The sequence below is a fragment of the Uloborus diversus genome, unplaced genomic scaffold, assembly GCF_026930045.1.
Source record: "Uloborus diversus isolate 005 unplaced genomic scaffold, Udiv.v.3.1 scaffold_147, whole genome shotgun sequence".
Taxonomy (NCBI): Eukaryota; Metazoa; Arthropoda; class Arachnida; order Araneae; family Uloboridae; genus Uloborus; species Uloborus diversus.
In genome coordinates this window covers 77,754-105,480 of record NW_026558176.1, presented here as the reverse complement: position 1 = coordinate 105,480, position 27,727 = coordinate 77,754, and the positions used below count along the sequence as shown (strand labels likewise).

The 27,727-nt window shown below is 46.2% G+C and overlaps 1 protein-coding gene across 1 annotated transcript; it reads left to right on the top strand.

Annotated features, from left to right (window-relative positions):
* Positions 1-16,368: 16,368 nt before the first annotated feature.
* On the top strand, positions 16,369-18,113 carry LOC129232994 (uncharacterized; the record flags this gene model as incomplete). The annotated part of the gene is made up of 1 exon (XM_054867074.1): positions 16,369-18,113. A coding segment is annotated over exon 1 (1,745 nt), but the record flags the coding sequence as incomplete, so codon positions are not given.
* Positions 18,114-27,727: the final 9,614 nt, after the last annotated feature.

Below are 27,727 nucleotides of genomic sequence, written 5' to 3'. Positions count from 1 at the left end.
CAGTCAGTCAGTCAGTCAATACGTCAGTCAGTCCGTCAGTCAGTACGTCAGTCTGTCAGTACGTCAGTCAGTACGTCAGTCAGTACGTCCGTCAGTCAATCATTCATTACGTCAGTCAGTACGTCAGTCAGTAAGTACGTCAGTCATTCAGTCAGTCAGTACGTCAGTCAGTCAGTACGTCAGTCAGTATGTCAGTCAGTCAGTTCTTCCGTCAGTCAGTACATCAGTCAGTCAGTACGTCAGTCAGTCAATCATTCAGTACGTCAGTCTGTCAGTACGTCAGTCAGTACGTCACTCAGTTACTCAGTCACTACGTCAGTCAGTACGTCAGTCAGTACGTCAGTCAGTCAGTACGTCAGTCAGTACGTCAGTCAGTCAGTCAGTCACTAGGTCAGTCAGTCAATCATTCAGTACGTCAGTCAGTAAGTACGTCAGTACGTCAGTCAGTACGACAGTCAGTACGTCAGTCAGTACGTCAGTCAGTCAGTCAGTCTCTACGTCAGTCAGTATGTCAGTCAGTACGTCAGTCTGTCAGTACGTCAGTCAGTACGTCAGTCAGTCAGTCAGTCACTACGTCAGTCAGTACATCAGTCTTTCAGTACGTCAGTCAGTACGACAGTCAGTACGTCAGTCAGTCAGTCAGTACGTCAGTCAGTACGTCAGTCAGTACGTCAGTCAGTACGTCAGTCTATCAGTCACTCAGAACGTCAGTCAGTCAGTCAGTACATCAGTCAGTCAGTTAGTACGTCAGTCAATCCGTCAGTCAGTCAGTCCATCAGTCAGTCAGTACGTCAGTCTGTCAGTACGTCAGTTTGTCAGTCAGTTAGTACGTCAGTCAGTCAGTACGTCAGTCAGTACGCCAGTCAGTCCGTCAGTCCGTCAGTCAGTCAGTCTGTCAGTCAGTCCGTCAGTCCGTCAGTCAGTACGTCAGTCAGTCAGTCCGTCAGTCAGTCAGTCAGTCAGTACGTCAGTCAGTCAGTCAGTACGTCAGTCAGTCAGTACGTCAAACAGTCAGACCGTCAGTTAGACAGTCAGTACGTCAGTTAGTCAGTCCGTCAGTCAGTACATCAGTCAGTACATCAGTCAGCACGTCACTCAGTCAGTCAGTCAGTCAGTCAGTACGTCCGTCAGTCAGTACGTCCGTCAGTCAGTCAGTACGTCAGTCAGTCAGTCCGTCAGTCAGTACATCAGTCAGTACGTCAGTCAGTCCGTCCGTCAGTCAGTACGTCAGTCAGTCAGTCCGTCAGTCACTACGTCAGTCAGTCAATCATTCAGTACGTCAATCAGTAAGTACGTCAGTCATTCAGTCAGTCAGTACGTCAGTCAGTATGTCAGTCAGTCAGTTCTTCCATCAGTCAGTACGTCAGTCAGTCAGTACGTCAGTCAGTACGTCAGTCAGTCAGTCCGTCAGTCAGTAAATCAGTCATTCAGTACGCCAGTCTGTCAGTACGTCAGTCAGTCAGTCAGTACGTCAGCACGCCAGTCAGTACGTCAGTCAGTCAGTCAGTACGTCAGTCAGTCCGTCAGACACTCAGCATGTCAGTCAGTACGTCAGTCAGTCAATCATTCAGTACGTTAGTCAGTACGTCAGTCAGTACGTCAGTCAGTACGTCAGTCAGTTACTCAGTCACTACGTCAGTCAGTACGTCAGTCAGTCAATCATTCAGTACGTCAGTCAGTACGTCAGTCAGTAAGTACGTCAGTACGTCAGTCAGTACGACAGTCAGTACGTCAGTCAGTACGTCAGTCAGTCAGTCAGTACGTCAGTCAGTACGTCAGTCAGTACGTCAGTTAGTACGTCAGTCTGTCAGTACGTCAGTCAGTACGTCAGTCAGTCAGTCAGTCACTACGTCAGTGAGTACGTCAGTCAGTCAATCATTCAGTACGTCAGTCAGTAAGTACGTCAGTACGTCAGTCAGTACGACAGTCAGTACGTCAGTCAGTACGTCAGTCAGTCAGTCAGTCAGTCAGTACGTCAGTCATTCAGTCAGTCACTACGTTAATCAGTATGTCACTCAGTACGTCAGTCTGTCAGTACGTCAGTCAGTCAGTCAGTCACTACGTCAGTCAGTACGTCAGTCTTTCAGTACGTCAGTCAGTACGACAGTCAGTACGTCAGTCAGTACGTCAGTCATTCAGTCAGTACGTCAGTCAGTACGACAGTCAGTACGTCAGTCAGTACGTCAGTCAGTTAGTCAGTACGTCAGTCAGTACGTCAGTTAGTACGTCAGTCTGTCAGTACGTCAGTTAGTACGTCAGTCAGTCAGTCAGTCACTACGTCAGTGAGTACGTCAGTCAGTCAATCATTCAGTACGTCAGTCAGTAAGTACGTCAGTACGTCAGTCAGTACGACAGTAAGTACGTCAGTCAGTACGTCAGTCAGTCAGTCAGTCAGTACGTCAGTCATTCAGTCAGTCACTACGTTAATCAGTATGTCACTCAGTACGTCAGTCTGTCAGTACGTCAGTCAGTCAGTCAGTCACTACGTCATTCAGTACGTCAGTCTTTCAGTACGTCAGTCGGTACGACACTCAGTACGTCAGTCAGTCAGTCAGTACGTCAGTCAGTACGTCAGTCTATCAGTCACTCAGAACGTCAGTCAGTCAGTCAACACATCAGTCAGTCAGTCAGTACGTCAGTCAATCCGTCAGTCAGTCAGTCCATCAGTCAGTCAGTACGTCAGTCTGTCAGTCTGTCAGTCAGTTAGTACGTCAGTCAGTCAGTACGTCAGTCAGTCCGTCAGTCCTTCAGTCAGTCAGTCTGTCAGTCAGTCCGTCAGTCAGTACGTCAGTCAGTCAGTCCGTCAGTCAGACAGTCAGTACGCCAGTCAGTCAGTACATCAGTCTGTCAGTACGTCAGTCTGTCAGTACGTCAGTACGTCAGTCACTACGTCAGTCAGTACGTCAGTCAGTCAGTCAGTTCGTACGTCTGTCAGTACGTGAGTCAGTCCGTACGTCAGTCAGTCAGTACATCAGTCAGTCAGTACGTCAGTCTGTCAGCACGTCAGTCTGTCAGTCGGTCAGTACGTCAGTTAGCCAGTACGTACGTCAGTCGGTCAGTCAGTACGTCAGAGAGGCAGTCAGTACGTACGTCAGTCAGTCAGTCAGTTCGTACATGAGTCAGTTTGTTATTCATTACGTCAGTCAGTACGTCAGTACGTCAGTCAGTCCGTCCGTCAGTCAGTACGTCAGTCAGTACGTCAGCCAGTCAGTCCGTCAGTCAGTACATCAGTCAGTACGTCAGTCAGTCCGTCCGTCAGTCAGTACGTCAGTCAGTCAGTCGGTCAGTAAGTAAGTACGTCAGTCAGTACGTCAGTCAGTCTGTCCGTCAGTCAGTACGTCAGTCCGTCAGTCAGTACATCAGTCAGTCAGTACGTCAGTCTGTCAGTAGGTCAGTACATCAGTCAGTAAGTAAGTCAGTCAGTACGTCAGCCAGTCAGTCCGTCAGTCAGTACAGCAGTCAGTACGTCAGTCAGTCAGTTCGTCAGTCAGTAAATCCGTCAGTCAGTAAGTACGTCAGTCAGTAAGTACGTCAGTCAGTCTGTCCGTCAGTCAGTACGTCAGTCAGTCATTCCGTCAGTCAGTACGTTAGTCAGTCTGTCCGTCAGTCAGTAAATCAGTCAGTCAGTCAGTCAGTACGTCAGTCAGTACGTCAGTCAGTCAGTCAGTCAGTCAGTACGTCCGTCAGTCAGTACGTCCGTCAGTCAGTACGTCAGTCTGTCAGTACATCAGTCAAGCAGTACTTCAGTCTGTCAGTACGTCAGTCTGTCAGTACATCAGTCAGTCATTACGTCAGTCAGTCAGTCCGTCAGTCAGTACGTCAGTCAGTACGTCAGTCAGCCAGTCAGTACGTCAGTCTGTCAGTACGTCAGTCTGTCAGTAAGTCAGTCAATCTGTCAGTACGTCAGTCAGTCAGTCAGTACGTCAGTCATTCAGTCAGTCAGTACGTCAGTCAGTCAGTACGTCAGTCAGTATGTCAGTCAGTCAGTTCTTCCGTCAGTCAGTACGTCAGTCAGTCAGTACGTCAGTCCGCCAGAGTCAGCATGTCAGTCAGTACGTCAGTCAGTCAATCATTCAGTACGTCAGTCAGTACGTCAGTCTGTCAGTACGTCAGTCAGTACGTCACTCAGTTACTCAGTCACTACGTCAGTCAGTACGTCAGTCAGTACGTCAGTCAGTCAGTACGTCAGTCAGTACGTCAGTCAGTCAGTCAGTCACTAGGTCAGTCAGTCAATCATTCAGTACGTCAGTCAGTAAGTACGTCAGTACGTCAGTCAGTACGACAGTCAGTACGTCAGTCAGTACGTCAGTCAGTCAGTCAGTCTCTACGTCAGTCAGTATGTCAGTCAGTACGTCAGTCAGTCAGTCAGTCACTACGTCAGTCAGTACATCAGTCTTTCAGTACGTCAGTCAGTACGACAGTCAGTACGTCAGTCAGCAAGTCAGTACGTCAGTCAGTACGTCAGTCTATCAGTCACTCAGAACGTCAGTCAGTCAGTCAGTACATCAGTCAGTCAGTTAGTACGTCAGTCAATCCGTCAGTCAGTCAGTCCATCAGTCAGTCAGTACGTCAGTCTGTCAGTACGTCAGTTTGTCAGTCAGTTAGTACGTCAGTCAGTCAGTACGTCAGTCAGTACGCCAGTCAGTCTGTCAGTCCGTCAGTCAGTCAGTCTGTCAGTCAGTCCGTCAGTCCGTCAGTCAGTACGTCAGTCAGTCAGTCCGTCAGTCAGTCAGTCAGTCAGTACGTCAGTCAGTCAGTCAGTACGTCAGTCAGTCAGTACGTCAAACAGTCAGACCGTCAGTTAGACAGTCAGTACGTCAGTTAGTCAGTCCGTCAGTCAGTACATCAGTCAGCACGTCACTCAGTCAGTCAGTCAGTCAGTCAGTACGTCCGTCAGTCAGTACGTCCGTCAGTACATCAGTCAGTACGTCAGTCAGTCCGTCCGTCAGTCAGTACGTCAGTCTGTCAATCCGTCAGTCAGTACGTCAGTCAGTCAGTCAGTACGTCAGTCAGTCAGTCAGTACGTCAGTCTGTCAGTGCGTCAGTCTGTCAGTAAGTCAGTCAGTCTGTCAGTACGTCAGTCAGTCAGTACATCAGTCAGTATGTCAGTCAGTCAGTCAGTTCTTCCGTCAGTCAGTACGTCAGTCAGTCAGTACGTCAGTCAGTCAGTCACTCAGTCAGTCAATACGTCAGTCAGTCCGTCAGTCTGTCAGTACGTAAGTCAGTACGTCAGTCAGTTAGTCTGTCAGTACGTCAGTCAGTACGTCAGTCAGTCAATCATTCATTACGTCAGTCAGTACGTCAGTCAGTAAGTACGTCAGTCATTCAGTCAGTCAGTACGTCAGTCAGTCAGTCACTCAGTCAGTCAATACGTCAGTCAGTCCGTCAGTCTGTCAGTACGTAAGTCAGTACGTCAGTCAGTTAGTCTGTCAGTACGTCAGTCAGTACGTCAGTCAGTCAATCATTCATTACGTCAGTCAGTACGTCAGTCAGTAAGTACGTCAGTCATTCAGTCAGTCAGTACGTCAGTCAGTCAGTACGTCAGTCAGTCAATCATTCATTACGTCAGTCAGTACGTCAGTCAGTCAGTAGGTCAGTCATTCAGTCAGTCAGTACGTCAGTCAGTACGTCAGTCAGTACGTCAGTCAGTCAGTCAGTACGTCAGTCAGTCAGTCAGTACGTCAGTCAGTCAATCATTCAGTAGGTAAGTCAGTACGTCAGTCAATTACTCAGTCACTACGTCAGTCAGTACGTCAGTCAGTACGTCAGTCAGTCAATCATTCAGTACGTCAGTCAGTACGTCAGTCAAGAAGTACGTCAGTACGTCAGTCAGTACGACAGTCAGTACGTCAGTCAGTACGTCAGTCAGTCAGTCAGTCACTACGTCAGTCAGTACGTCAGTCAGTACGTCAGTCTGTCAGTACGTCAGTCAGTACGTCAGTCAGTCAGTCAGTCACTACGTCAGTCAGTACGTCAGTCAGTCAATCATTCAGTACGTCAGTCAGTAAGTACGTCAGTACATCAGTCAGTACGACAGTCAGTACGTCAGTCAGTACGTCAGTCAGTCAGTCAGTCACTACGTCAGTCAGTATGTCAGTCAGTACGTCAGTCTGTCAGTACGTCAGTCAGTACGTCAGTCAGTACGTCAGTCAGTCAGTCAGTCACTACGTCAGTCAGTACATCAGTCTTTCAGTACGTCAGTCAGTACGACAGTCAGTACGTCAGTCAGTCAGTCAGTACGTCAGTCAGTACGTCAGTCTATCAGTCACTCAGAACGTCAGTCAGTCAGTCAGTACATCAATCAGTCAGTCAGTACGTCAGTCAATCCGTCAGTCAGTCAGTCCATCAGTTAGTCAGTACGTCAGTCTGTCAGTACGTCAGTTTGTCAGTAAGTTAGTACGTCAGTCAGTCAGTACGTCAGTCAGTACGCCAGTCAGTCCGTCAGTCCGTCAGTCAGTCAGTCTGTCAGTCAGTCCGTCAGTCCGTCAGTCAGTACTTCAGTCAGTCAGTCCGACAGTCAGTCAGTCAGTACGTCAGTCAGTCAGTCAGTACGTCAGTCAGTCAGACCGTCAGTTAGTCAGTCAGTACGTCAAACAGTCAGACCGTCAGTTAGACAGTCAGTACGTCAGTTATTCAGTCCGTCAGTCAGTACATCAGTCAGTACGTCAGTCAGCACGTCACTCAGTCAGTACGTCAGTCAGTCAGTCCGTCAGTCACTACGTCAGTCAGTCAATCATTCAGTACGTCAATCAGTAAGTACGTCAGTCATTCAGTCAGTCAGTACGTCCGTCAGTCAGTACGTCCGTCAGTCAGTCAGTACGTAAGTCAGTCAGTCAGTCCGTCAGTCAGTACATCAGTCAGTACGTCAGTCAGTCCGTCCGTCAGTCAGTACGTCAGTCAGTCAGTCCGTCAGTCACTACGTCAATCAGTCAATCATTCAGTACGTCAATCAGTAAGTACGTCAGTCATTCAGTCAGTCTGTACGTCAGTCAGTCAGTACGTCAGTCAGTATGTCAGTCAGTCAGTTCTTCCATCAGTCAGTACGTCAGTCAGTCAGTCAGTACGTCAGTCAGTCAGTCAGTCAATACGTCAGTCAGTCCGTCAGTCAGTACGTCAGTCTGTCAGTACGTCAGTCAGTACGTCAGTCAGTACGTCCGTCAGTCAATCATTCATTACGTCAGTCAGTACGTCAGTCAGTAAGTACGTCAGTCATTCAGTCAGTCAGTACGTCAGTCAGTCAGTACGTCAGTCAGTATGTCAGTCAGTCAGTTCTTCCGTCAGTCAGTACATCAGTCAGTCAGTACGTCAGTCAGTCAATCATTCAGTACGTCAGTCAGTACGTCAGTCTGTCAGTACGTCAGTCAGTACGTCACTCAGTTACTCAGTCACTACGTCAGTCAGTACGTCAGTCAGTACGTCAGTCAGTCAGTACGTCAGTCAGTACGTCAGTCAGTCAGTCAGTCACTAGGTCAGTCAGTCAATCATTCAGTACGTCAGTCAGTAAGTACGTCAGTACGTCAGTCAGTACGACAGTCAGTACGTCAGTCAGTACGTCAGTCAGTCAGTCAGTCTCTACGTCAGTCAGTATGTCAGTCAGTACGTCAGTCTGTCAGTACGTCAGTCAGTACGTCAGTCAGTCAGTCAGTCACTACGTCAGTCAGTACATCAGTCTTTCAGTACGTCAGTCAGTACGACAGTCAGTACGTCAGTCAGTCAGTCAGTACGTCAGTCAGTACGTCAGTCAGTACGTCAGTCAGTACGTCAGTCTATCAGTCACTCAGAACGTCAGTCAGTACATCAGTCAGTCAGTTAGTACGTCAGTCAATCCGTCAGTCAGTCAGTCCATCAGTCAGTCAGTACGTCAGTCTGTCAGTACGTCAGTTTGTCAGTCAGTTAGTACGTCAGTCAGTCAGTACGTCAGTCAGTACGCCAGTCAGTCCGTCAGTCCGTCAGTCAGTCAGTCTGTCAGTCAGTCCGTCAGTCCGTCAGTCAGTACGTCAGTCAGTCAGTCCGTCAGTCAGTCAGTCTGTCAGTACGTCAGTCAGTCAGTCAGTACGTCAGCACGCCAGTCAGTACGTCAGTCAGTCAGTCAGTACGTCAGTCAGTCCGTCAGACACTCAGCATGTCAGTCAGTACGTCAGTCAGTCAATCATTCAGTACGTTAGTCAGTACGTCAGTCAGTACGTCAGTCAGTACGTCAGTCAGTTACTCAGTCACTACGTCAGTCAGTACGTCAGTCAGTCAATCATTCAGTACGTCAGTCAGTACGTCAGTCAGTAAGTACGTCAGTACGTCAGTCAGTACGACAGTCAGTACGTCAGTCAGTACGTCAGTCAGTCAGTCAGTACGTCAGTCTGTCAGTGCGTCAGTCTGTCAGTAAGTCAGTCAGTCTGTCAGTACGTCAGTCAGTCAGTACATCAGTCAGTATGTCAGTCAGTCAGTCAGTTCTTCCGTCAGTCAGTACGTCAGTCAGTCAGTACGTCAGTCAGTCAGTCACTCAGTCAGTCAATACGTCAGTCAGTCCGTCAGTCTGTCAGTACGTAAGTCAGTACGTCAGTCAGCACGTCACTCAGTCAGTACGTCAGTCAGTCAGTCCGTCAGTCACTACGTCAGTCAGTCAATCATTCAGTACGTCAATCAGTAAGTACGTCAGTCATTCAGTCAGTCAGTACGTCCGTCAGTCAGTACGTCCGTCAGTCAGTCAGTACGTAAGTCAGTCAGTCAGTCCGTCAGTCAGTACATCAGTCAGTACGTCAGTCAGTCCGTCCGTCAGTCAGTACGTCAGTCAGTCAGTCCGTCAGTCACTACGTCAATCAGTCAATCATTCAGTACGTCAATCAGTAAGTACGTCAGTCATTCAGTCAGTCTGTACGTCAGTCAGTCAGTACGTCAGTCAGTATGTCAGTCAGTCAGTTCTTCCATCAGTCAGTACGTCAGTCAGTCAGTCAGTACGTCAGTCAGTCAGTCAGTCAATACGTCAGTCAGTCCGTCAGTCAGTACGTCAGTCTGTCAGTACGTCAGTCAGTACGTCAGTCAGTACGTCCGTCAGTCAATCATTCATTACGTCAGTCAGTACGTCAGTCAGTAAGTACGTCAGTCATTCAGTCAGTCAGTACGTCAGTCAGTCAGTACGTCAGTCAGTATGTCAGTCAGTCAGTTCTTCCGTCAGTCAGTACATCAGTCAGTCAGTACGTCAGTCAGTCAATCATTCAGTACGTCAGTCAGTACGTCAGTCTGTCAGTACGTCAGTCAGTACGTCACTCAGTTACTCAGTCACTACGTCAGTCAGTACGTCAGTCAGTACGTCAGTCAGTCAGTACGTCAGTCAGTACGTCAGTCAGTCAGTCAGTCACTAGGTCAGTCAGTCAATCATTCAGTACGTCAGTCAGTAAGTACGTCAGTACGTCAGTCAGTACGACAGTCAGTACGTCAGTCAGTACGTCAGTCAGTCAGTCAGTCTCTACGTCAGTCAGTATGTCAGTCAGTACGTCAGTCTGTCAGTACGTCAGTCAGTACGTCAGTCAGTCAGTCAGTCACTACGTCAGTCAGTACATCAGTCTTTCAGTACGTCAGTCAGTACGACAGTCAGTACGTCAGTCAGTCAGTCAGTACGTCAGTCAGTACGTCAGTCAGTACGTCAGTCAGTACGTCAGTCTATCAGTCACTCAGAACGTCAGTCAGTACATCAGTCAGTCAGTTAGTACGTCAGTCAATCCGTCAGTCAGTCAGTCCATCAGTCAGTCAGTACGTCAGTCTGTCAGTACGTCAGTTTGTCAGTCAGTTAGTACGTCAGTCAGTCAGTACGTCAGTCAGTACGCCAGTCAGTCCGTCAGTCCGTCAGTCAGTCAGTCTGTCAGTCAGTCCGTCAGTCCGTCAGTCAGTACGTCAGTCAGTCAGTCCGTCAGTCAGTCAGTCTGTCAGTACGTCAGTCAGTCAGTCAGTACGTCAGCACGCCAGTCAGTACGTCAGTCAGTCAGTCAGTACGTCAGTCAGTCCGTCAGACACTCAGCATGTCAGTCAGTACGTCAGTCAGTCAATCATTCAGTACGTTAGTCAGTACGTCAGTCAGTACGTCAGTCAGTACGTCAGTCAGTTACTCAGTCACTACGTCAGTCAGTACGTCAGTCAGTCAATCATTCAGTACGTCAGTCAGTACGTCAGTCAGTAAGTACGTCAGTACGTCAGTCAGTACGACAGTCAGTACGTCAGTCAGTACGTCAGTCAGTCAGTCAGTACGTCAGTCTGTCAGTGCGTCAGTCTGTCAGTAAGTCAGTCAGTCTGTCAGTACGTCAGTCAGTCAGTACATCAGTCAGTATGTCAGTCAGTCAGTCAGTTCTTCCGTCAGTCAGTACGTCAGTCAGTCAGTACGTCAGTCAGTCAGTCACTCAGTCAGTCAATACGTCAGTCAGTCCGTCAGTCTGTCAGTACGTAAGTCAGTACGTCAGTCAGTTAGTCTGTCAGTACGTCAGTCAGTACGTCAGTCAGTCAATCATTCATTACGTCAGTCAGTACGTCAGTCAGTAAGTACGTCAGTCATTCAGTCAGTCAGTCAGTCACTCAGTCAGTCAATACGTCAGTCAGTCCGTCAGTCTGTCAGTACGTAAGTCAGTACGTCAGTCAGTTAGTCTGTCAGTACGTCAGTCAGTACGTCAGTCAGTCAATCATTCATTACGTCAGTCAGTACGTCAGTCAGTAAGTACGTCAGTCATTCAGTCAGTCAGTACGTCAGTCAGTCAGTACGTCAGTCAGTCAATCATTCATTACGTCAGTCAGTACGTCAGTCAGTCAGTACGTCAGTCATTCAGTCAGTCAGTACGTCAGTCAGTACGTCAGTCAGTACGTCAGTCAGTCAGTCAGTACGTCAGTCAGTCAGTCAGTACGTCAGTCAGTCAATCATTCAGTAGGTAAGTCAGTACGTCAGTCAATTACTCAGTCACTACGTCAGTCAGTACGTCAGTCAGTACGTCAGTCAGTCAATCATTCAGTACGTCAGTCAGTACGTCAGTCAAGAAGTACGTCAGTACGTCAGTCAGTACGACAGTCAGTACGTCAGTCAGTACGTCAGTCAGTCAGTCAGTCACTACGTCAGTCAGTACGTCAGTCAGTACGTCAGTCTGTCAGTACGTCAGTCAGTACGTCAGTCAGTCAGTCAGTCACTACGTCAGTCAGTACGTCAGTCAGTCAATCATTCAGTACGTCAGTCAGTAAGTACGTCAGTACATCAGTCAGTACGACAGTCAGTACGTCAGTCAGTACGTCAGTCAGTCAGTCAGTCACTACGTCAGTCAGTATGTCAGTCAGTACGTCAGTCTGTCAGTACGTCAGTCAGTACGTCAGTCAGTACGTCAGTCAGTCACTACGTCAGTCAGTACATCAGTCTTTCAGTACGTCAGTCAGTACGACAGTCAGTACGTCAGTCAGTCAGTCAGTACGTCAGTCAGTACGTCAGTCTATCAGTCACTCAGAACGTCAGTCAGTCAGTCAGTACATCAATCAGTCAGTCAGTACGTCAGTCAATCCGTCAGTCAGTCAGTCCATCAGTTAGTCAGTACGTCAGTCTGTCAGTACGTCAGTTTGTCAGTAAGTTAGTACGTCAGTCAGTCAGTACGTCAGTCAGTACGCCAGTCAGTCCGTCAGTCCGTCAGTCAGTCAGTCTGTCAGTCAGTCCGTCAGTCCGTCAGTCAGTACTTCAGTCAGTCAGTCCGACAGTCAGTCAGTCAGTACGTCAGTCAGTCAGTCAGTACGTCAGTCAGTCAGACCGTCAGTTAGTCAGTCAGTACGTCAAACAGTCAGACCGTCAGTTAGACAGTCAGTACGTCAGTTATTCAGTCCGTCAGTCAGTACATCAGTCAGTACGTCAGTCAGCACGTCACTCAGTCAGTACGTCAGTCAGTCAGTCCGTCAGTCACTACGTCAGTCAGTCAATCATTCAGTACGTCAATCAGTAAGTACGTCAGTCATTCAGTCAGTCAGTACGTCCGTCAGTCAGTACGTCCGTCAGTCAGTCAGTACGTAAGTCAGTCAGTCAGTCCGTCAGTCAGTACATCAGTCAGTACGTCAGTCAGTCCGTCCGTCAGTCAGTACGTCAGTCAGTCAGTCCGTCAGTCACTACGTCAATCAGTCAATCATTCAGTACGTCAATCAGTAAGTACGTCAGTCATTCAGTCAGTCTGTACGTCAGTCAGTCAGTACGTCAGTCAGTATGTCAGTCAGTCAGTTCTTCCATCAGTCAGTACGTCAGTCAGTCAGTCAGTACGTCAGTCAGTCAGTCAGTCAATACGTCAGTCAGTCCGTCAGTCAGTACGTCAGTCTGTCAGTACGTCAGTCAGTACGTCAGTCAGTACGTCCGTCAGTCAATCATTCATTACGTCAGTCAGTACGTCAGTCAGTAAGTACGTCAGTCATTCAGTCAGTCAGTACGTCAGTCAGTCAGTACGTCAGTCAGTATGTCAGTCAGTCAGTTCTTCCGTCAGTCAGTACATCAGTCAGTCAGTACGTCAGTCAGTCAATCATTCAGTACGTCAGTCAGTACGTCAGTCTGTCAGTACGTCAGTCAGTACGTCACTCAGTTACTCAGTCACTACGTCAGTCAGTACGTCAGTCAGTACGTCAGTCAGTCAGTACGTCAGTCAGTACGTCAGTCAGTCAGTCAGTCACTAGGTCAGTCAGTCAATCATTCAGTACGTCAGTCAGTAAGTACGTCAGTACGTCAGTCAGTACGACAGTCAGTACGTCAGTCAGTACGTCAGTCAGTCAGTCAGTCTCTACGTCAGTCAGTATGTCAGTCAGTACGTCAGTCTGTCAGTACGTCAGTCAGTACGTCAGTCAGTCAGTCAGTCACTACGTCAGTCAGTACATCAGTCTTTCAGTACGTCAGTCAGTACGACAGTCAGTACGTCAGTCAGTCAGTCAGTACGTCAGTCAGTACGTCAGTCAGTACGTCAGTCAGTACGTCAGTCAGTACGTCAGTCTATCAGTCACTCAGAACGTCAGTCAGTCAGTCAGTACATCAGTCAGTCAGTTAGTACGTCAGTCAATCCGTCAGTCAGTCAGTCCATCAGTCAGTCAGTACGTCAGTCTGTCAGTACGTCAGTTTGTCAGTCAGTTAGTACGTCAGTCAGTCAGTACGTCAGTCAGTACGCCAGTCAGTCCGTCAGTCCGTCAGTCAGTCAGTCTGTCAGTCAGTCCGTCAGTCCGTCAGTCAGTACGTCAGTCAGTCAGTCCGTCAGTCAGTCAGTCAGTCAGTACGTCAGTCAGTCAGTCAGTACGTCAGTCAGTCAGTACGTCAAACAGTCAGACCGTCAGTTAGACAGTCAGTACGTCAGTTAGTCAGTCCGTCAGTCAGTACATCAGTCAGTACATCAGTCAGCACGTCACTCAGTCAGTCAGTCAGTCAGTCAGTACGTCCGTCAGTCAGTACGTCCGTCAGTCAGTCAGTACGTCAGTCAGTCAGTCCGTCAGTCAGTACATCAGTCAGTACGTCAGTCAGTCCGTCCGTCAGTCAGTACGTCAGTCAGTCAGTCCGTCAGTCACTACGTCAGTCAGTCAATCATTCAGTACGTCAATCAGTAAGTACGTCAGTCATTCAGTCAGTCAGTACGTCAGTCAGTATGTCAGTCAGTCAGTTCTTCCATCAGTCAGTACGTCAGTCAGTCAGTACGTCAGTCAGTACGTCAGTCAGTCAGTCCGTCAGTCAGTAAATCAGTCATTCAGTACGCCAGTCTGTCAGTACGTCAGTCAGTCAGTCAGTACGTCAGCACGCCAGTCAGTACGTCAGTCAGTCAGTCAGTACGTCAGTCAGTCCGTCAGACACTCAGCATGTCAGTCAGTACGTCAGTCAGTCAATCATTCAGTACGTTAGTCAGTACGTCAGTCAGTACGTCAGTCAGTACGTCAGTCAGTTACTCAGTCACTACGTCAGTCAGTACGTCAGTCAGTCAATCATTCAGTACGTCAGTCAGTACGTCAGTCAGTAAGTACGTCAGTACGTCAGTCAGTACGACAGTCAGTACGTCAGTCAGTACGTCAGTCAGTCAGTCAGTACGTCAGTCAGTACGTCAGTCAGTACGTCAGTTAGTACGTCAGTCTGTCAGTACGTCAGTCAGTACGTCTGTTGTCACTCCAAACAAATTTTGTATTTCCTGTTTTCGTTGTATCATATTCAAACTTGAGATCTGGCAACCCATTTTTGGTTTTGAAAAATGGTAACAAAATTATTAGCGGTCTTGTAGAATTACGTTACGCATACGTTACGAAAAGAGTTGTGTTATATATTCATTTTTAAGATGTACGGATCATAAGATCAAAATGAGTCATCTTCATCACTGTAAATATCTTCATCAAACTTTCTTTCCTGTGCTGTGAAATAAATTGTGTTTAAAAACAAAAGCCGAGTCTGTAGTTACAACAACTGGCGTCCGGTGACAGGAACTTGTTCTCTGCATTACGTAAGTGAGTGATCGTTTGTTATTCATTGCAGTTAATGTTCAAGGTGATTTTAAGATAAATAAAATGGCTACAGATTCGAAATTAGACGAGACTGATCGCAAATTAATTGCTGAGCAAGAAAAATTACGAAATGAAAGAACTAATTTACGGCGCCTTTTTACAATAGCAGCAAATGCATTTGATGATATCCATAGTAAGGCCGATAATGAAAAGGATATTCACACTCAGTATAACAAAGTCGTTGAGAAAGCGGAGCGTTTATTTAAAGTAGATGAAGAGATTAAAGAAGTCATTAATTTCACGGATGAAGATTACGATACGATAGAATCTTACAGAGACAGATTCACAGAAATGAGAGTTGTATATGAAAAACATTATAATCAACAGGAAGAAAGCAATTCTGTTATTTCAAGTAAATGTACACCTGATAATTTGAAATTGCCTAGATTACGCCTAAAGGAATATGAACTAATGCCTAGATCATGGGTGGCTTTTTGGGGACAATTTTGTAATATTCACGAGAATGAAAGTATAAGAGAAGAAGACAAATTTCAATATTTGTTATCATCATTAAAGCCAAAAACGAAAGCTCGTGATATTGTAGAAAGTTATCCGCCATCTAAGGGCAATTATTCGAAAGTTATTGAACATTTAGAGTCCAGATTTGGTAGAAAGGATTTACTGATAGAAGTTTATATTCGGGATCTTTTATCACTAGTAAACAGTAAAGCAAACATTAAGCTAACTGATTTATACGATAAACTTGGTTCGTATTTACGGGCATTAGAAACATTAGGTGTGACAACGTCTAATTATGCAGCGATGCTTTTCCCGGTTGTGGAGTCATGTCTTCCTGTCGAGATTTTAAAGGCTTGGGATAGGTATAGACTCAACAGAGAAGTCATAGAAGAGGATTCTGTTCTCACAAAAGAGAAGGTTCTTGAAAATTTGATGACTTTCTTACGTCATGAAGTCGAAGGCGAAGAGCATCGTGCTTTAGCAGAAACTGCATTTGGAAGTGGAATAAAGCGAAAAGATTCCCATAAACCAGTACCGAGAGATGAGCCTACTGCTGCTGCACTAACTTCAAGCACAACCGCAAGACAATTCAGTTGTGTTTTCTGTGATCGTTCTCATCCAAGTCAGGAATGTCAGAAAATATCGGACATGAATTATGAGGACAGAAAATCGCAAGTAATGCGTAAGAGATGCTGCCTCGTTTGCCTCAAACCAGGTCATATGGCAAAAAGGTGCCACAGTAATGTAAAATGCAAAATTTGTGGTCGCCGACATTATGCCTTACTTTGTCCGGATTTGTCAGGGAAGGAGAAGCGTAATTTTGAGACAGATGCTATGACAGATGTGAGGAACACTACAGCCTTATTTTCCTTACAACCAGCAGATCATGAAATTTATTTAAAAACTATCATGATAAAATTACGAAATAAAGGGAATCAAGCATGTGTTCGTGCACTTATGGATGACGGATCCCATCGTTCATATATTGAGAAAAGTTTAGTGCAAGAACTTAAACTCATTCCTTCTGGACAAGAAACCATAGCACAAGGGTTATTTGGTGGAGGAATAACTCCAGAAATGCAGCACGGAAGATACACTGTTCTTATTGAAAGTTTAGATGGCAAATATAGAAAAAGGGTATCATTTCTTGACCAGCATAAAATTTGTACTACTCTACCCCGTATTAGGGATACAAATCTAATTTGTGAGCTAGAATCTCGGGGAGTAAGATTAACGGATTTGGGAAATTCTACACCAACTGTACAAGTTCTTCTAGGAGCTGATATACTGGGATCATTATTTACTGGACGAATTGAAGCTACAAAGACGGGAATTTCAGCAATAGAAACCAAACTTGGTTGGACAGTACTTGGTCTGGGAAGCAGAAAAGAAACTTTAAACATGGTCACGTTAACCCTGCAGAATACCGAGTTACCAAAATTTTGGGATTTAGAAGTTTTAGGAATTAAAGATCCAATAGAAAGAAAAAATAAGATCCTTCTTGAAGAAGAAACTCTAACCCATTTCAGAGAAACCTTAGAAGTTCTAGAAGGCGGACGATATGAAGTAGCTTTACCTTGGTTGTCTGGACATCCACCTGTATATGATATGTACGATGTCGCTGAATCCAGACTACGTTCAGTAACAAAACGTCTATTAAAAGAAAACATCTACGATGTGTACGATGATGTTTTGAGACAGTGGCAAAGAGAAGGTATAATTGAAGCTGTACCGCAGGACGAAATTTCGAAACCTGGTCATTATCTTCCTCACAGGCCCGTTATCAAACCATCAAGTGCTACAACTAAGGTTCGACCAGTCTTCGATGCCTCCTTTAAACGACCAGGTTATGCTTCTCTAAACGAATGCTTGAGTGTTGGACCTAGTCTTTCGGAACAGATTCCCCCACTTCTGTTAAGATTTCGCACTGGTTCTATAGGAGTGATTGCTGATATAAAACAAGCTTTCTTACAATTGAGTGTCAAACCGGAGGATCGTGATTTTTTAAGATTCTTGTGGTGGAATTTCAAAGATCGATCAAAATTAGAATTCTGGAGGCATTGTCGAGTAGTCTTTGGAGTGACTTCGAGTCCATTTCTCTTGAATGCTAGTATTCGTCACCACCTTAATTCAAAGGAATACCAACTTGAATCTCTTCAGCCGATTGTCGAGAAACTTAAGAAGGGTTTCTATGTAGACAATTTGACTACCAGCGTTGAGGACCAAGAAGAGTTGGTGGAGTTCAAGACTGAGACGATGAAGATAATGAATGCTGCTTCGTTTGAATTAAGATGTTGGGCTCACAGTGGAGATCAGAACCAGGAACGTCAAAATGTTCTTGGTCTCGAGTGGGATACAAAGACTGATGAGCTGTACTGTGTTGGTCCTGATATAAGTTCCGTTGAAGTTGTATCCAAGAGAAAATTACTTTCCGTTGTTAACAGCATATATGATCCTGTGGGTTTCACATCTCCTGCGACACTGTTACCAAAATTGTTACTCCAAGAGGCTTGGCGCAATAAGTTGGACTGGGACGAACAGTTGCCTTCCGAAATGCAGTTACGCTATCAACGATGGGCAAAGCATTTAGATCTTATCCAGAAATGTAGGATCCCTCGTAGGATATTGCATGGAACTTTCGAAAGGGCCAGTTTACACATATTTACAGATGCATCGGCTCATGGGTATGCCTGCTGTGCCTTTCTACGATGTGGAGAAGAGGGGCAAGTGAGAGTCTCATTAGTTTCAGCAAAGGCTAGAGTAGCTCCTCTTCAGAGACCAACAATTCCACGATTGGAGCTTTTAGGAGCCGCTATTGGAGCTAGAATTGCTTCAACAATATTAGAAACATTTAATTTGCCTTTAAAGACGTATTTTTGGACAGATTCCATGATAGTTCTGGGATGGATTACTAAAACAGAACCCTGGAATACGTTTGTAGGTAACAGAGTGAAAGAAATACGAGAACTTACAAACATAGAAGATTGGAGATTTGTCCCTGGAGATATCAATCCAGCAGACTTACCTTCCCGCTCATGTGATTGGTCTGAACTTTTACGGAGTCAATGGTGGGAGGGTCCAAAGTGGCTTTATGAACGTCCAGAATTTTGGCCTTACACTGAGATCATTCTTCCTGACGAAGCGATGTTAGAACGACGGAAGTCAGTAGCTGTTAATCTAAATATTGAAGCAAAGGAGCATTTTGGAAATAGATTTTTATACTTTTCCAGTTATCCAAGGATCATCCGCTTGACAGCCTGGGTATTGAGATTTTGCCAAAATATCAAAGTGAATTCTACCAAGTTGACCAAGGAGCTGTCATACGAAGAAATTCGAAGGGGTGAGGAAACTCTGATACGAATAATACAATCAGAATGGCCAACTGACATTAGGGAGAAATACTCTCAGACAATTCAGTTTTACGAAGAAAATGAAATATTGAAAGTTCGATCAAGGCTAATCCTAGGGCAAGATCCAGAAGATTTTGTACGACCCATAGTTTTGCCAGATCATCCAATTGTCAGAAGACTCATAGAATATACTCATAAGTCACTTCACCATGCAGGCGTACAAACTACCTTGTCTCATCTACGTGACCGATTTTGGATTCCTCGGGGACGGAAAGTTGTTAGAGAAGTTTTACAGAAGTGTATGACATGTAAGAGGTATACATCAAAACATGTAGTACCAGTTGTTCCTGCTCCTCTTCCTATTGATAGGATCAATCGTGTAGCTGCATTTCAAGTGACTGGGGCTGATCTGGCAGGTCCTGTTTATTTGAAAGGAAGGCAAAAGGCTTGGATAGTGCTTTTTACGTGCGCGGTATATCGTGCTATTCACTTAGAGTTGGTGACATCCCTGTCTACTGAAGCATTTATGCAAGCCATGAGACGATTTTTTGCTAGAAGAGGACGTAGTTCTATTATGTACACTGATAACGGAACTAATTTTTTGGGAACAACTAGAGCTCTCAGCTCCCTCAACTGGCAAGAAATAACATCTGAATGTGCTATCCAACAGATTAAATGGCACTTCAATCCCCCTACAGCACCATGGTATGGAGGTTGGTGGGAAAGAATGATCCGCACCGTTAAAGAACTTTTGAGAAAGGTATTAAGCCGTGCTTCTGTCACTTACGAGGAAATGGTGACTTTACTATGTGAATGTGAAAGCATAGTTAATGGACGTCCTCTCACATATGTTTATGATGATCCGAATGAGTTGAGGGTTATCAAACCTTCTGACTTTATACAAGACATAAAAGGAAATGAAACTGTGGATTTGGACATCGTAGATACCAGACATCTACGTAATCGCATTCGATACCTGCAGAATCTACGTTATCAGCTACGTCAACGATTCCAAAAGGAGTATTTAGCAGAACTTATACGGAATCCTCATTTATCTACCAAACGACAGAACCTGTCACCAGGTGATATTGTTCTCATTGGCTCAGAAAACACAAAACGTTTAAATTGGCCTTTAGGACGTGTCATCAAACTATATCAAGGTAAGGATAACATCGAACGAGTAGTTAGATTACGTGTGGCTAATGGAGAAATCATCCGTCCAGTTCAAAGAGTCTATCCTTTGGAAATTAGTTCCAATGATATCTCCAAAGATATACCCGAAAATGTGGAAGATGCTTCTGATATTACTGATGATGATATTGGAGTACCTGTTGCTTCAAATGAAAAATGCTGTCAACCTGAAGCATTCCCCCAAGAAAAATTACAGGCTGTGAAACAAACGCGATGTGGTCGACGAGTTGTTCCTGTGAAACGCCTGGACTTATAGATTGGATTAATGACTTTAATTTTATTTTATCTCATTATTATAGTTATATCTAAGTAGTTTAGTATTAGATATTGTTATATTCATTAGTAGTTATTAGTCAAATGTTTTCATAAGTATTGAAATTTCATGTCTATTGTATTATACTATATTTTCTGGTTTTCATTTTGTATTGGTTTAGCCGATATGTGCACAATACAAAAGGTGGGAGAATGTTGTCACTCCAAACAAATTTTGTATTTCCTGTTTTCGTTGTATCATATTCAAACTTGAGATCTGGCAACCCATTTTTGGTTTTGAAAAATGGTAACAAAATTATTAGCGGTCTTGTAGAATTACGTTACGCATACGTTACGAAAAGAGTTGTGTTATATATTCATTTTTAAGATGTACGGATCATAAGATCAAAATGAGTCATCTTCATCACTGTAAATATCTTCATCAAACTTTCTTTCCTGTGCTGTGAAATAAATTGTGTTTAAAAACAAAAGCCGAGTCTGTAGTTACAACAACGTCAGTCAGTCAGTCAGTCACTACGTCAGTGAGTACGTCAGTCAGTCAATCATTCAGTACGTCAGTCAGTAAGTACGTCAGTACGTCAGTCAGTACGACAGTCAGTACGTCAGTCAGTACGTCAGTCAGTCAGTCAGTCAGTCAGTACGTCAGTCATTCAGTCAGTCACTACGTTAATCAGTATGTCACTCAGTACGTCAGTCTGTCAGTACGTCAGTCAGTCAGTCAGTCACTACGTCAGTCAGTACGTCAGTCTTTCAGTACGTCAGTCAGTACGACAGTCAGTACGTCAGTCAGTACGTCAGTCATTCAGTCAGTACGTCAGTCAGTACGACAGTCAGTACGTCAGTCAGTACGTCAGTCAGTTAGTCAGTACGTCAGTCAGTACGTCAGTTAGTACGTCAGTCTGTCAGTACGTCAGTTAGTACGTCAGTCAGTCAGTCAGTCACTACGTCAGTGAGTACGTCAGTCAGTCAATCATTCAGTACGTCAGTCAGTAAGTACGTCAGTACGTCAGTCAGTACGACAGTAAGTACGTCAGTCAGTACGTCAGTCAGTCAGTCAGTCAGTACGTCAGTCATTCAGTCAGTCACTACGTTAATCAGTATGTCACTCAGTACGTCAGTCTGTCAGTACGTCAGTCAGTCAGTCAGTCACTACGTCATTCAGTACGTCAGTCTTTCAGTACGTCAGTCGGTACGACACTCAGTACGTCAGTCAGTACGTCAGTCAGTCAGTCAGTACGTCAGTCAGTACGTCAGTCTATCAGTCACTCAGAACGTCAGTCAGTCAGTCAACACATCAGTCAGTCAGTCAGTACGTCAGTCAATCCGTCAGTCAGTCAGTCCATCAGTCAGTCAGTACGTCAGTCTGTCAGTCTGTCAGTCAGTTAGTACGTCAGTCAGTCAGTACGTCAGTCAGTCCGTCAGTCCTTCAGTCAGTCAGTCTGTCAGTCAGTCCGTCAGTCAGTACGTCAGTCAGTCAGTCCGTCAGTCAGACAGTCAGTACGCCAGTCAGTCAGTACATCAGTCTGTCAGTACGTCAGTCTGTCAGTACGTCAGTACGTCAGTCACTACGTCAGTCAGTACGTCAGTCAGTCAGTCAGTTCGTACGTCTGTCAGTACGTGAGTCAGTCCGTACGTCAGTCAGTCAGTACATCAGTCAGTCAGTACGTCAGTCTGTCAGCACGTCAGTCTGTCAGTCGGTCAGTACGTCAGTTAGCCAGTACGTACGTCAGTCGGTCAGTCAGTACGTCAGAGAGGCAGTCAGTACGTACGTCAGTCAGTCAGTCAGTTCGTACATGAGTCAGTTTGTTATTCATTACGTCAGTCAGTACGTCAGTACGTCAGTCAGTCCGTCCGTCAGTCAGTACGTCAGTCAGTACGTCAGCCAGTCAGTCCGTCAGTCAGTACATCAGTCAGTACGTCAGTCAGTCCGTCCGTCAGTCAGTACGTCAGTCAGTCAGTCGGTCAGTAAGTAAGTACGTCAGTCAGTACGTCAGTCAGTCTGTCCGTCAGTCAGTACGTCAGTCCGTCAGTCAGTACATCAGTCAGTCAGTACGTCAGTCTGTCAGTAGGTCAGTACATCAGTCAGTAAGTAAGTCAGTCAGTACGTCAGCCAGTCTGTCCGTCAGTCAGTACAGCAGTCAGTACGTCAGTCAGTCAGTTCGTCAGTCAGTAAATCCGTCAGTCAGTAAGTACGTCAGTCAGTAAGTACGTCAGTCAGTCTGTCCGTCAGTCAGTACGTCAGTCAGTCATTCCGTCAGTCAGTACGTTAGTCAGTCTGTCCGTCAGTCAGTAAATCAGTCAGTCAGTCAGTCAGTACGTCAGTCAGTACGTCAGTCAGTCAGTCAGTCAGTCAGTACGTCCGTCAGTCAGTACGTCCGTCAGTCAGTACGTCAGTCTGTCAGTACATCAGTCAAGCAGTACTTCAGTCTGTCAGTACGTCAGTCTGTCAGTACATCAGTCAGTCAGTACGTCAGTCAGTCAGTCCGTCAGTCAGTACGTCAGTCAGTACGTCAGTCAGCCAGTCAGTACGTCAGTCTGTCAGTACGTCAGTCTGTCAGTAAGTCAGTCAATCTGTCAGTACGTCAGTCAGTCAGTCAGTACGTCAGTCATTCAGTCAGTCAGTACGTCAGTCAGTCAGTACGTCAGTCAGTATGTCAGTCAGTCAGTTCTTCCGTCAGTCAGTACGTCAGTCAGTCAGTACGTCAGTCCGCCAGAGTCAGCATGTCAGTCAGTACGTCAGTCAGTCAATCATTCAGTACGTCAGTCAGTACGTCAGTCTGTCAGTACGTCAGTCAGTACGTCACTCAGTTACTCAGTCACTACGTCAGTCAGTACGTCAGTCAGTACGTCAGTCAGTCAGTACGTCAGTCAGTACGTCAGTCAGTCAGTCAGTCACTAGGTCAGTCAGTCAATCATTCAGTACGTCAGTCAGTAAGTACGTCAGTACGTCAGTCAGTACGACAGTCAGTACGTCAGTCAGTACGTCAGTCAGTCAGTCAGTCTCTACGTCAGTCAGTATGTCAGTCAGTACGTCAGTCAGTCAGTCAGTCACTACGTCAGTCAGTACATCAGTCTTTCAGTACGTCAGTCAGTACGACAGTCAGTACGTCAGTCAGTCAGTCAGTACGTCAGTCAGTACGTCAGTCTATCAGTCACTCAGAACGTCAGTCAGTCAGTCAGTACAACAGTCAGTCAGTTAGTACGTCAGTCAATCCGTCAGTCAGTCAGTCCATCAGTCAGTCAGTACGTCAGTCTGTCAGTACGTCAGTTTGTCAGTCAGTTAGTACGTCAGTCAGTCAGTACGTCAGTCAGTACGCCAGTCAGTCCGTCAGTCCGTCAGTCAGTCAGTCTGTCAGTCAGTCCGTCAGTCCGTCAGTCAGTACGTCAGTCAGTCAGTCCGTCAGTCAGTCAGTCAGTCAGTACGTCAGTCAGTCAGTCAGTACGTCAGTCAGTCAGTACGTCAAACAGTCAGACCGTCAGTTAGACAGTCAGTACGTCAGTTAGTCAGTCCGTCAGTCAGTACATCAGTCAGCACGTCACTCAGTCAGTCAGTCAGTCAGTCAGTACGTCCGTCAGTCAGTACGTCCGTCAGTACATCAGTCAGTACGTCAGTCAGTCCGTCCGTCAGTCAGTACGTCAGTCTGTCAATCCGTCAGTCAGTACGTCAGTCAGTCAGTCAGTACGTCAGTCAGTCAGTCAGTACGTCAGTCTGTCAGTGCGTCAGTCTGTCAGTAAGTCAGTCAGTCTGTCAGTACGTCAGTCAGTCAGTACATCAGTCAGTATGTCAGTCAGTCAGTCAGTTCTTCCGTCAGTCAGTACGTCAGTCAGTCAGTACGTCAGTCAGTCAGTCACTCAGTCAGTCAATACGTCAGTCAGTCCGTCAGTCTGTCAGTACGTAAGTCAGTACGTCAGTCAGTTAGTCTGTCAGTACGTCAGTCAGTACGTCAGTCAGTCAATCATTCATTACGTCAGTCAGTACGTCAGTCAGTAAGTACGTCAGTCATTCAGTCAGTCAGTACGTCAGTCAGTCAGTCACTCAGTCAGTCAATACGTCAGTCAGTCCGTCAGTCTGTCAGTACGTAAGTCAGTACGTCAGTCAGTTAGTCTGTCAGTACGTCAGTCAGTACGTCAGTCAGTCAATCATTCATTACGTCAGTCAGTACGTCAGTCAGTAAGTACGTCAGTCATTCAGTCAGTCAGTACGTCAGTCAGTCAGTACGTCAGTCAGTCAATCATTCATTACGTCAGTCAGTACGTCAGTCAGTCAGTACGTCAGTCATTCAGTCAGTCAGTACGTCAGTCAGTACGTCAGTCAGTCAGTCAGTACGTCAGTCAGTCAATCATTCAGTACGTCAGTCAGTACGTCAGTCAATTACTCAGTCACTACGTCAGTCAGTACGTCAGTCAGTACGTCAGTCAGTCAATCATTCAGTACGTCAGTCAGTACGTCAGTCAAGAAGTACGTCAGTACGTCAGTCAGTACGACAGTCAGTACGTCAGTCAGTACGTCAGTCAGTCAGTCAGTCACTACGTCAGTCAGTACGTCAGTCAGTACGTCAGTCTGTCAGTACGTCAGTCAGTACGTCAGTCAGTCAGTCAGTCACTACGTCAGTCAGTACGTCAGTCAGTCAATCATTCAGTACGTCAGTCAGTAAGTACGTCAGTACATCAGTCAGTACGACAGTCAGTACGTCAGTCAGTACGTCAGTCAGTCAGTCAGTCACTACGTCAGTCAGTATGTCAGTCAGTACGTCAGTCTGTCAGTACGTCAGTCAGTACGTCAGTCAGTACGTCAGTCAGTCAGTCAGTCACTACGTCAGTCAGTACATCAGTCTTTCAGTACGTCAGTCAGTACGACAGTCAGTACGTCAGTCAGTCAGTCAGTACGTCAGTCAGTACGTCAGTCTATCAGTCACTCAGAACGTCAGTCAGTCAGTCAGTACATCAATCAGTCAGTCAGTACGTCAGTCAATCCGTCAGTCAGTCAGTCCATCAGTTAGTCAGTACGTCAGTCTGTCAGTACGTCAGTTTGTCAGTAAGTTAGTACGTCAGTCAGTCAGTACGTCAGTCAGTACGCCAGTCAGTCCGTCAGTCCGTCAGTCAGTCAGTCTGTCAGTCAGTCCGTCAGTCCGTCAGTCAGTACTTCAGTCAGTCAGTCCGACAGTCAGTCAGTCAGTACGTCAGTCAGTCAGTCAGTACGTCAGTCAGTCAGACCGTCAGTTAGTCAGTCAGTACGTCAAACAGTCAGACCGTCAGTTAGACAGTCAGTACGTCAGTTATTCAGTCCGTCAGTCAGTACATCAGTCAGTACGTCAGTCAGCACGTCACTCAGTCAGTACGTCAGTCAGTCAGTCCGTCAGTCACTACGTCAGTCAGTCAATCATTCAGTACGTCAATCAGTAAGTACGTCAGTCATTCAGTCAGTCAGTACGTCCGTCAGTCAGTACGTCCGTCAGTCAGTCAGTACGTAAGTCAGTCAGTCAGTCCGTCAGTCAGTACATCAGTCAGTACGTCAGTCAGTCCGTCCGTCAGTCAGTACGTCAGTCAGTCAGTCCGTCAGTCACTACGTCAATCAGTCAATCATTCAGTACGTCAATCAGTAAGAACGTCAGTCATTCAGTCAGTCTGTACGTCAGTCAGTCAGTACGTCAGTCAGTATGTCAGTCAGTCAGTTCTTCCATCAGTCAGTACGTCAGTCAGTCAGTCAGTACGTCAGTCAGTCAGTCAGTCAATACGTCAGTCAGTCCGTCAGTCAGTACGTCAGTCTGTCAGTACGTCAGTCAGTACGTCAGTCAGTACGTCCGTCAGTCAATCATTCATTACGTCAGTCAGTACGTCAGTCAGTAAGTACGTCAGTCATTCAGTCAGTCAGTACGTCAGTCAGTCAGTACGTCAGTCAGTATGTCAGTCAGTCAGTTCTTCCGTCAGTCAGTACATCAGTCAGTCAGTACGTCAGTCAGTCAATCATTCAGTACGTCAGTCAGTACGTCAGTCTGTCAGTACGTCAGTCAGTACGTCACTCAGTTACTCAGTCACTACGTCAGTCAGTACGTCAGTCAGTACGTCAGTCAGTCAGTACGTCAGTCAGTACGTCAGTCAGTCAGTCAGTCACTAGGTCAGTCAGTCAATCATTCAGTACGTCAGTCAGTAAGTACGTCAGTACGTCAGTCAGTACGACAGTCAGTACGTCAGTCAGTACGTCAGTCAGTCAGTCAGTCTCTACGTCAGTCAGTATGTCAGTCAGTACGTCAGTCTGTCAGTACGTCAGTCAGTACGTCAGTCAGTCAGTCAGTCACTACGTCAGTCAGTACATCAGTCTTTCAGTACGTCAGTCAGTACGACAGTCAGTACGTCAGTCAGTCAGTCAGTACGTCAGTCAGTACGTCAGTCAGTACGTCAGTCAGTACGTCAGTCTATCAGTCACTCAGAACGTCAGTCAGTCAGTCAGTACATCAGTCAGTCAGTTAGTACGTCAGTCAATCCGTCAGTCAGTCAGTCCATCAGTCAGTCAGTACGTCAGTCTGTCAGTACGTCAGTTTGTCAGTCAGTTAGTACGTCAGTCAGTCAGTACGTCAGTCAGTACGCCAGTCAGTCCGTCAGTCCGTCAGTCAGTCAGTCTGTCAGTCAGTCCGTCAGTCCGTCAGTCAGTACGTCAGTCAGTCAGTCCGTCAGTCAGTCAGTCAGTCAGTACGTCAGTCAGTCAGTCAGTACGTCAGTCAGTCAGTACGTCAAACAGTCAGACCGTCAGTTAGACAGTCAGTACGTCAGTTAGTCAGTCCGTCAGTCAGTACATCAGTCAGTACATCAGTCAGCACGTCACTCAGTCAGTCAGTCAGTCAGTCAGTACGTCCGTCAGTCAGTACGTCCGTCAGTCAGTCAGTACGTCAGTCAGTCAGTCCGTCAGTCAGTACATCAGTCAGTACGTCAGTCAGTCCGTCCGTCAGTCAGTACGTCAGTCAGTCAGTCCGTCAGTCACTACGTCAGTCAGTCAATCATTCAGTACGTCAATCAGTAAGTACGTCAGTCATTCAGTCAGTCAGTACGTCAGTCAGTATGTCAGTCAGTCAGTTCTTCCATCAGTCAGTACGTCAGTCAGTCAGTACGTCAGTCAGTACGTCAGTCAGTCAGTCCGTCAGTCAGTAAATCAGTCATTCAGTACGCCAGTCTGTCAGTACGTCAGTCAGTCAGTCAGTACGTCAGCACGCCAGTCAGTACGTCAGTCAGTCAGTCAGTACGTCAGTCAGTCCGTCAGACACTCAGCATGTCAGTCAGTACGTCAGTCAGTCAATCATTCAGTACGTTAGTCAGTACGTCAGTCAGTACGTCAGTCAGTACGTCAGTCAGTTACTCAGTCACTACGTCAGTCAGTACGTCAGTCAGTCAATCATTCAGTACGTCAGTCAGTACGTCAGTCAGTAAGTACGTCAGTACGTCAGTCAGTACGACAGTCAGTACGTCAGTCAGTACGTCAGTCAGTCAGTCAGTACGTCAGTCAGTACGTCAGTCAGTACGTCAGTTAGTACGTCAGTCTGTCAGTACGTCAGTCAGTACGTCAGTCAGTCAGTCAGTCACTACGTCAGTGAGTACGTCAGTCAGTCAATCATTCAGTACGTCAGTCAGTAAGTACGTCAGTACGTCAGTCAGTACGACAGTCAGTACGTCAGTCAGTACGTCAGTCAGTCAGTCAGTCAGTCAGTACGTCAGTCATTCAGTCAGTCACTACGTTAATCAGTATGTCACTCAGTACGTCAGTCTGTCAGTACGTCAGTCAGTCAGTCAGTCACTACGTCAGTCAGTACGTCAGTCTTTCAGTACGTCAGTCAGTACGACAGTCAGTACGTCAGTCAGTACGTCAGTCATTCAGTCAGTACGTCAGTCAGTACGACAGTCAGTACGTCAGTCAGTACGTCAGTCAGTTAGTCAGTACGTCAGTCAGTACGTCAGTT